Below are 9,323 nucleotides of genomic sequence, written 5' to 3' on the forward strand. Positions count from 1 at the left end.
ATTGATTTATTTATTGTGCATGTTGTACTCACAATGTAGATGATGTATTTTGGGATTCCCCTTTCAATCGTGTACCAAGCAAGGTGGGTGCTGCAGTCTTAACATATTGGATGTGCATTCGGGGAGCCTGGGGTTTACCCTCCATCTGGCCACCTTGACTTGAGTTTTCTGTGGTTTCCCCCTGTTTCTAACGAAAATGCTGGAATGGTTGCTTTACTTAGGCCACAGAGAACCTTCTGCTCTACACTCGCCTTATCATATCCTATTTTGTTAATATTTTTGTACATATTATTTCTGTTTTGTTTCTGACACCACTGCAATAAATGGGCTATTGACAAATAAATAAATAATAAATTGAATGCTGGTTAAGCATGCCTTCAGAATTGAGGCTGGTAACTCATCCAGGCTGGATGACTTCTTAATTTTCGTATTGTTCTTCTGTCTTCTCTTTTGCGGGACACCACATTGTGCTGTCTTTACATTGGGTGCTACACCTGCCTTAATGAAATTTTGCTGTAGCTTCCAACAAATGAAAAATGTCATTTATACAATTTTCTAGTTTTTATGGATTTTCTTTTAACCTGCTTCTATCTTTGAATTGCATGTTATTGTATTTGTGAGTCCATTTTCTTTCCTCAGTTTCTCATTTTATGACAACCCACAGTACTATTACTTTTTTGTATATAATTTTGCCACTAAATGGTGGAAAGTAGGGTATGCTTCTAGGGAAAGGTTTTATTAATAGCACAATGTTCTAAGTTTTGAAAGTGTAAGCATCTTGCACTAACAAATCGATGCAGGATTAAAATACAGTAGTGTCCATATTTCTTATGAGGATGACATAGTATGTGTTATTTCCTGTCCAGGAAAATTTCAAAATCGTTTTCCGTTGCTCTAGGGGCTGTAGTCTGTGTATCCAGTAATAGAAAAACATTGTACAAAAGCTATGGGTTTTTAGCATTATTGACTGACGATTGACCCAGTATGTAAAACAAATGTAAGCAACACATCACTTTGAGACTCTATTATTTTACTTTGTTATTCTGAGACTGTGCTCCAACAAATGATGTTCTGTTTGTCATTATATTACTCTTTCCGCCCATCAGTAAGTTGACAGTGCATCAAAATTCCTTGCCCCTTCTCCCAACTTAAGCAGCACCCTTGGAGTGTGATTTCTTAAAAAAAGAGGTTGATCCACAGCTACTTCTGCACTTTTAAGATGAGAATTTAAAGCACAGGTATCTGAGAGATTTGACATTAAACAGTTTAATTGATAATACAGTACCCAGAGCATCTGTTCTATATCTTTGAATGGATTTGTTCATTACAAAATAACACTTGCTGCAGCCAGCCACGATTTTCTTTTATTTATTACCCGTACTATTTATTTCAGGAAATAATGTTTATTCTCAAGCGGATTTCCATGCATAATGCCATTTGCATGTGAGGTTTGCAGTGTGTGTGTGTTAGATTAGATTTACTTTCATTCCAATTGACCCGTAGTGAGGAGGTCCTCAAGGATGTAGAACATGTCAGAAAAACAACAATACATGACAAATATTTACAACTCAAACAAATAAGCTAATGTACCATTCCACAGCTCCCAAGTGGAATGATCGTCATTTTTTAATGAACACTATATGAAAACAAATACTAATGCACTGAATTTAAAATAATTTTTTAAAATTTATTTATAAGGCTATAAACGAGTAATACAACTACTATAATACTTATTTACAATGAACACATTATTGCACTGAAGTGGTGCAGAAGTTGGATTGTACTTACACACACATACAAATCAGTTGGTTCTACTGAGAAATTCATCAATGGAGTAGAAGGAGTTGGTCACCAATAAATCCTTTTGGCTTCTCTTAAACTGAATTTCATTGGTTGTTAAGCTTTTTATGGCTGCTGGCAAGTTATTGAAAATGTGTGTTCCTGAACAATGCACACCTTTTTGTACAAGACTAAGTGACATTAAATCCTTGTCAAGATTATTCTTATTTCTAGTATTGATTCCATGAATTGAGCTGTTGGTTTGAAAAAGTGATATATTTTTAATGACGAATTTCATTAAAGAATAAATATATTGGGAAGCAGTAGTTAGTAACCCTAGCTCCCTAAACATGATTCTGCAGGATGTTCTTGAGTTCACACCACATAGTGTCCAGAAAACTTGAACTTGGCTTGATGAATTACCCCAAAAAATAATCCCATATGACATTATGGAATAAAGTAAGCATAGTATGCCAGCTTTTTCATTTTTATATCCCCAATGTCTGACATAATTCGCATTGCAAATAGAGATTTGTTAAGACGCTTCAGCATTTCTGTGGTATGCTTTTCCCAGTTGAATTTATTATCAAGCTGTAATCCCAAGAATTTAACACTGTACACTTCTTCATCTGCTTGTCATCTTATGTTAGGCATTTACTTGTGGGACACCCCTTACAAGTTCTGAACTGCATGTAGTGTGTTTTTTTCAAAGTTTAGTGACAAGGAATTGGCTAGGAACCAATGATTAATGTCCACAAATATTTTATTAGCTGATCTTTCTAAGACTACACTTGATTTGTTATTTATTGCGTTTGTATCATCGGCAAACAAAACCAACTTGGCATCTGGTAATGTTACTGATGAAAGGTCATTGTTATACACACACGACAAAGTAAAGGCCCTAAAATGGAACCTTGTGGGACCCCCACATGTAATTAGTTCCCAGTTGGATGATGCCTGATAGCTTGATACATGTCTCTTTCCTAACAACACCCTTTGTTTCCTGCCAGATATATAAGATTTGAACCATTTTGCAGCATTTCCTGTTCCACTATAATATTCTAATTTACTTAAAAGGATATTGTGATTTACACAGTCAAATGCCTTTGACAGATAACAAAATATACCAGTTGCCTGCAATTTTTTGACTAATGAATTAAGCACATTTTCACACTAAGTTTGGATAGCCTTCTCAATATCAGAACCCTTTAGAAATCCGAACCGCTTCTTTGACAGTATGTTATTTGAGATAAGATGGTTATAAAGCAGATTGTACATTACTTTTTCTAAAATTTTTGAGAATGCTGGCAAAAGTGAAATTGGACAGAAATTTGATGCTATTTCTTTATCTCCCTTCTTAAACAGTAGCTCAACTTCAGCATATTTTAACCATTCAGGAAATATTCCGCTGATAAATGACTGGTTACACAGATAGCTTAATATGTTACTTAACTCTTCTTTAATTAGCTTTGTTGATATTTCATCATACCCACTACATGTTTTTGATTTTAAAGATTTTATGATGGACATTATTTCTGCTGGGGTAGTGAGGGTGAAATTCATATTACGGAGGTTACTTGAAATGTCTGGTCTGAGGTATTCCATAGCAGCATCTACAGAACCTGACAACTCCATCACTTCAGTAACAGTTATGAAATGTTTGTTAAGAAGTTTTGCAACACTATACAAATCTGTCACCAATGTATCATTTACTCTCAATGCTATTTGCTCCTCTTCATGTCTGGTTCTACCGGTCTCCTCCTTCGCTATATCCCGTATTGTCTTTATTTTGTCTGATATGACTATCTTTTCCTTGTAATATATTTGCTTTGATGTCCGTATTACAGTCTTTAATATTTTGCAGTATTTCTTGTAATGCGCTATACCATCAACATCGGAACTGTTTCGGATTGACAGATAAGAGTTTTATTTTTGTTTTACAAGATAACTCTATTCCTTGAGTAATCCATGGCTTCTTTGTAGACTTTGCTCTAACCCTGGTAAGTTTTTGGGGAAAACAAGTGTTCAAATAAGGTAAGCACTTTATTAGCAAAAGTGTTATATTTTTCATTCATACCATGAGCACTGTAAACATCAGTCCAGTGAATGTCTCCAAGGAGTGTCCTAAAATAATCAATTTTTGGCTTATTGATTACCCTCTTGAGCTCTGATTTAACAGATTTTATATCCTGTTCAGTATTAACATTTAACAGAAGGAACTGCATATTATGGTCTGAGAGGCCATTGACGGGTCAACAGAAACATCCGATCTCACGCGTCGGCTTTGACCCGTGACGTAAGGGTGTTGTGGTGTGTGACGTCATTACGGCGCGGAGTTTGGTTTGTGAGTGTGGCGTGTTTGTAGATGTTGCCTCGTTGACGTTACCTTAGTAGGAGTTTTAGGGCCTGTAATATATAGTTTACCTTTTTACTGTACTTTTTGTTTTAACGTCGTCTATGAGGCTTTTATCAGTTTGCCATTAGATTGTTCAATCTTTATGGTCTATATGTTTTGTCGCTACTCATTATGTCTAATGAATCAATATTGTTTTTTTCTTTTTTTTATCTTTTGATTGACCTACACATTGATCTGTAGCGTAGCCCTGAATACGAGGTTAGGTTGGGAGTTTTTTTTTTGGCGGGGGGGGGGGGGGGGGGGGGGGGGGGGCGGGCGCAACCCCCCCCCCCTGCCTGGCCTTGAGTACCACTTGTTTATTATTATCTTTGTTTGCTATCAATGTTAGCAGATTGTTCTTGTGAAACCTTTGTGTGTGTTGTTTTTCTATGTGTTTTCGTCTTTGTGATACGTATGCAACGTTTTTATATCCGCCATATTGGAATTATCGTTTATGGTCGTTTCCGCCATATTTGAGACGTCATGGGTCAAAGCCGACGGGTTGGATCGGACGCTTCCGTATTTCCCCATTGACTATTGGTTTTGTAATATAATTTTCTTTCAGGAGTGCTAGTTCTGCAAGGTTCGCAGGAGAGCTTCTGTAAAGTTTGGAAGGTAGGAGACGAGGTACTGGCAGAAGTAAAGCTGTGAGTACCGGGCGTGAGTCATGCTTCGGTAGCTCAGATGGTAGAGCACTTGCCCGCGAAGGCAAAGGTCCCGAGATCGAGTCTCGGTCGGGCACACAGTTTTAATCTGCCAGGAAGTTTCATATCAGTGCACACTCCGCTGCAGAGTGAAAATCTCATTCTTCCATATGCTGTTCTAGGGAAAATTTATGAATGTCTTTCTTCTTAAATTTATGACAGTTCCTGATGAGTGTGGCAACTCCTCCTTTCTCCATTTCTGATCTACAAAAGTGAGATGCTAACCTAAACCCTGTAACATTTAAAAGTTCTATACCAGTGGTCACATGAGGTTCAAAGAGGCAGATTATGTCAGCTGGCTTTAAGGACTCTAATTGATCTATACAGATAATTAATTCATTAATTTTATTTCTCAGTCTTCGAATATTTTGATGCAATAAAGATAGCTGACATTTCACATTGACTGAGTTAAAATTGGGTGGAGTTAAAATATCTGCTGACTGTTGAAAATTCTTAACCAATGGCTGTTTATGCTGATGTAATAAGCTAGAATTATGTTTTTTTGGTTTCTTTCTCAAACTGAAGGTTTGTCTCAGTCCTAACGTCTCTTAAAATTTGGTTTCTTTCTGTCCTCGCTACCATAAAAAAGGGTCTTTTCTGTACACTATAAGCACTAGTATTTTGTCACTCGTGACAGTGCCTCCCCCCTTTAACTTTCCTGCTATTTTGCCAGCCAGTTTACCCTTCTCCTTCCTGTTGAAGTGAAGGCCATGACTAGTATAATCCCACCTATTGAGAGAATCAACAGGAACCTGACCCTGTACCCAACATAAGCAACGATTCCAACTCCAAATTAACTCTCTTGACAGAAGAGTTCAAATGAGGTCAGTCATGGCGCCCAAGAACAAATACAAACTCAATACTAGTATGCTTCGATGCTGATGCTATCTTTGCCAGGTCACACTCTGCACTGTACCCAGGATCTCTGTCAATACTATTACCTGCCCCGCCCACTATAACCATGGTGTCTTCCTTAGTGAAATCTTTGCAAAGTGATCCTAAATCCTCTGTCACCTGCTCCAGACCAGCACTAGGTTTAAAACAATTTGGTGACCTGGTATTCAGATCTTAGTTCATCCTGCAAAAGTTGGCCAACACCTCTTCCATGGGAACTACTTAACAACACGTTCTTTCTCTTTACTGATTTCCCTACTTTCTTACTTTTCAATTTGCTGATGAAAGTTTGTTGTGCCCTGTCTACACCTGCAACTGCTTGAGGCTCACCAGTTTCTAACTGAAGCAATAGGTCAAATCTATTTTCCACATTCACCACGAAGCTGTCAGACAAAGTTCTAGGCCTGTTCCTCCTGTTGCCTGTTGCCACTTCCCACCTCTCTTTACCCTTCTACCTCTTTAACCTGTCAAGATCTCCCCTGGCCTTGTCTAACTCAGCCTGAAGGATGGCACTTGTCCCCTCCTGTTCTAGTATCTTCCTACCTGTACTACAAAACCACTGATGAGTCTCATTTACTTCCCCTATTCCCATGACACTACAGTCACCCACATGGTAAAAACTACAGCACCCATCACACCAAAGCCCCGACCTAACAATTCTCCGTGTGTGTGTGTGTGTGTCTATATATATATATATACACACACCGGTACCAGAATATTACAGTAACTCACACATTGTAAACATAATGTATAAATGCCACAACAAAATATGGGACTTATCTTCGGAAATGCATCGTTCAGACCATTGTCTCTACAGTTTTAGGCTTTTGCAAACCAATTCTAATGGATAAAATCTCTCTTCAAATCCATCACTTTGCACTGTCACACAAAAATCGACAGCATAAATTGATGCCTGAAAGGGAAGGCTGATTTCTAGTAAAAACATGTAACAATGAACATGAGGGAATATTGTCATTCAGTAGATTATCTATTTCACCTTACTGTAAGTACCTTGAAACACTACAAAAAATAAAAAAATCCCATAATTTAAAAGATTTCGTAATGTTTTATAAATTGATGCTTGTTTCAGAATGGAACTAGATGGTTTAATGAACTAACTGTGCTATTAGATTACACAGTTCCAGCTATTTTATTGGAGTAGCCCTGTATGTCTTGTGTGTGATGTGTTACGTCGGTTTTTTGGTGCACATGTGAGATAAAACGTCCCCTTCAAGGAAAGTTACAAAGCAGTCTTATATTCGTAAGTCGTCGGCTGATGACAAAAGGTTAGTGCGCAAACTAGAGATCTACGAACACTGGTTATTTAATAGTGGCTCCTGTTATGACTGCACACGAGACTGGATTCCTCCCAATTTACGTTGGTCACATGGACCGGTTCGTAAATTAAATGCAAAAGGGATGGCTTCAGGCGTTTTAATTTTCTCCCCGTATTGAACAGCCATAGTCTTCGTATCCCGAATCTCGTCCTGACAGAGGCAAAATGATTCACATTACAAGTATCAGACTCACAGCACAATGCAAGAGCACGATACAACGAGAAACTGAATGGTGTTACTTTTACAAGTTATATCTAATAAGATGATAACATATTAACCATTAATGGGTAATATGATTTTTCTAGGTTAATACATATGGGCAACGACATAGAAGCGCAAAAACTGAGAAATACGTATATTTATTTCTTTCGTCAAAATAACAGTCTACAGTGTTTCCTTCCTGTGTCGTACGGAAACAATTGTTTATCCTTTACTTAAGGGCACCCTGTGCGAGCCAATAAGTGTGCCCGTTTTAATATGCAATACAAAATACAATCATGATTTTACGCATCCTACAATAAATCGTGATAAACATGTACTCAGCTTCTTTGCATTTTTTACATAAATTCTCAGTCGTTTGTTCAGTATATGTCGCTAACGAGTTCCCAGATTTAGAACATACACATTACACTCATACAGACAAAACTTGACATTCTTGTGTAAACATAAATAAATCAGCAGTAGACATGCTGTTTAATCACTGGCTCAAAGGCACTGACAGATCCAATATAAATACTAGGGTCAGTCTCAGCCACGCTTTGATTCTGATCTTGATGTAAAAGTTACAATTACTGATGTTCATAGCCATTTCCTTACCTGCTATTCGTAAAATGTTTTTTTCGTGAAAATCTGTTAATTATGTGGAACAAAGTTGGCAACCTGTCACACAAACTTGTTCAAATCCTAGTGACACTCGCAACCAATCACAATTTGTGTAGTATATATCGAAAACTTTCATCGACTATAGAATATCGACGTGAGCGGCTATCTCGACTACTAATTGAGTAGTCAAAGTCAACATACATTTGAAAAATGAAACTGCGGTGTTATCATTTCTGTAGGACCGAATGGCTAAATAAATAAACAAACAAACTTCATTTATATTGGAAACCAAAAGTTTTCGGTTCACTTAAATAAAATTAACACTTGACAACTCTAAACAGCACTTTTATGGTGGAATTCGTCATTGTTTCAAATCTAATTAACACTTGACAACTCTAAACAGCACTTTTATGGTGGAATTCGTCATTGTTTCAAATCTGCAGTGAGTGGGTTTTCTAGAGAGATGGTCGGAAGATTTCCATTTTGTTATAATTTATGACCCCAGAGAAAATGAGTAACTCCGTGTCTTCATTAAATTTTGCCATTTGGGGTGCCATTATTAATAATGGCTTTTTTTACGATTAAGTCTAGAACCAAATCTCACATTGTTTAGAGCCTGCTCTTCTTCCAATTCATATGTTTGAAATGAAGTTATGATTTTTTAAAGAAATTGTTTCCTTTTAACGGTGACGCTCCTTAAGATTTTGGAAATAACGGAGGGGAATGATTGTCTGAGTGTTTAGAGTATGCTAATGAACTGTGAAGGGTGTCGCAAATTATAAATTACTACTGTGAAGTAAACATACGAAGTCTATTGGTTGTGTCTCAAGTTAAATTACCAGATTATTCGATGAAAGTATTTCTTTATTTCATGTTCATACACCAGATGATTTAAACATACAGTGTGCCAGTTTTTACTGTTTTATTTCCATTACACGTGGTGACAGAGGTGCATATAAATTTTCATGATAGATGGACAGTACGTTCCCATCTAGGCTATGAACTAATTTAAGTGTAAGCTGTTTTATTTTCTTGACTGCTGCACCTCATTGGCAGCCATCTAAATACCTCAGCCCATTATTATTTTATGTCTGCCTCCACCAACCTTGATCGAACAATGCTTTATGCACTTTTTGTTATAGTATCGACGACTGAATGCCATGTTTCATTTCCTTCTGCAGTTGTCAGACATTTGTGTATAAATAGTGATTCATATAAGAAACCTCACTATCCACAGTGAGACTAGATGCTCAATATTAAGCACTGTGCATAGATATATTGGCTGCATTTCATGAATGAGGCGAGGTCGGCTGCCTTTGCAAAACTTCTCTCTGTGTCAGTCTTTGTGCTGTATGAATGTTGCTTCCTCTGTTGCCCTCCCCAGATTTAGTT

The 9,323-nt window shown here is 37.2% G+C and overlaps 1 protein-coding gene across 2 annotated transcripts in view; it reads right to left on the reverse strand.

Annotated features, from left to right (window-relative positions):
* The window catches only part of LOC126162804 (broad-complex core protein isoforms 1/2/3/4/5-like), a 75,428-nt gene extending 67,384 nt beyond the window's left edge, over positions 1-8,044 (reverse strand). The window contains exon 1 of one of the 2 annotated variants that reach the window (XM_049919543.1): positions 7,926-8,044. Coding sequence is in view for 1 of the 2 variants with exons in the window: in XM_049919542.1 (XP_049775499.1) it covers positions 1,789-1,827 (39 nt within the window). In the remaining variant the exon portion in view is untranslated. Of the gene's footprint in view, positions 1-1,788; positions 4,275-7,925 lie in introns of those variants that run through there. The other variant, XM_049919542.1, reaches the window with a different exon arrangement.
* Between the last annotated feature and the right edge of the window lie 1,279 nt (positions 8,045-9,323).

Source organism: Schistocerca cancellata, chromosome 2 (genome assembly GCF_023864275.1).
Source record: "Schistocerca cancellata isolate TAMUIC-IGC-003103 chromosome 2, iqSchCanc2.1, whole genome shotgun sequence".
Classification (NCBI taxonomy): Eukaryota; Metazoa; Arthropoda; class Insecta; order Orthoptera; family Acrididae; genus Schistocerca; species Schistocerca cancellata.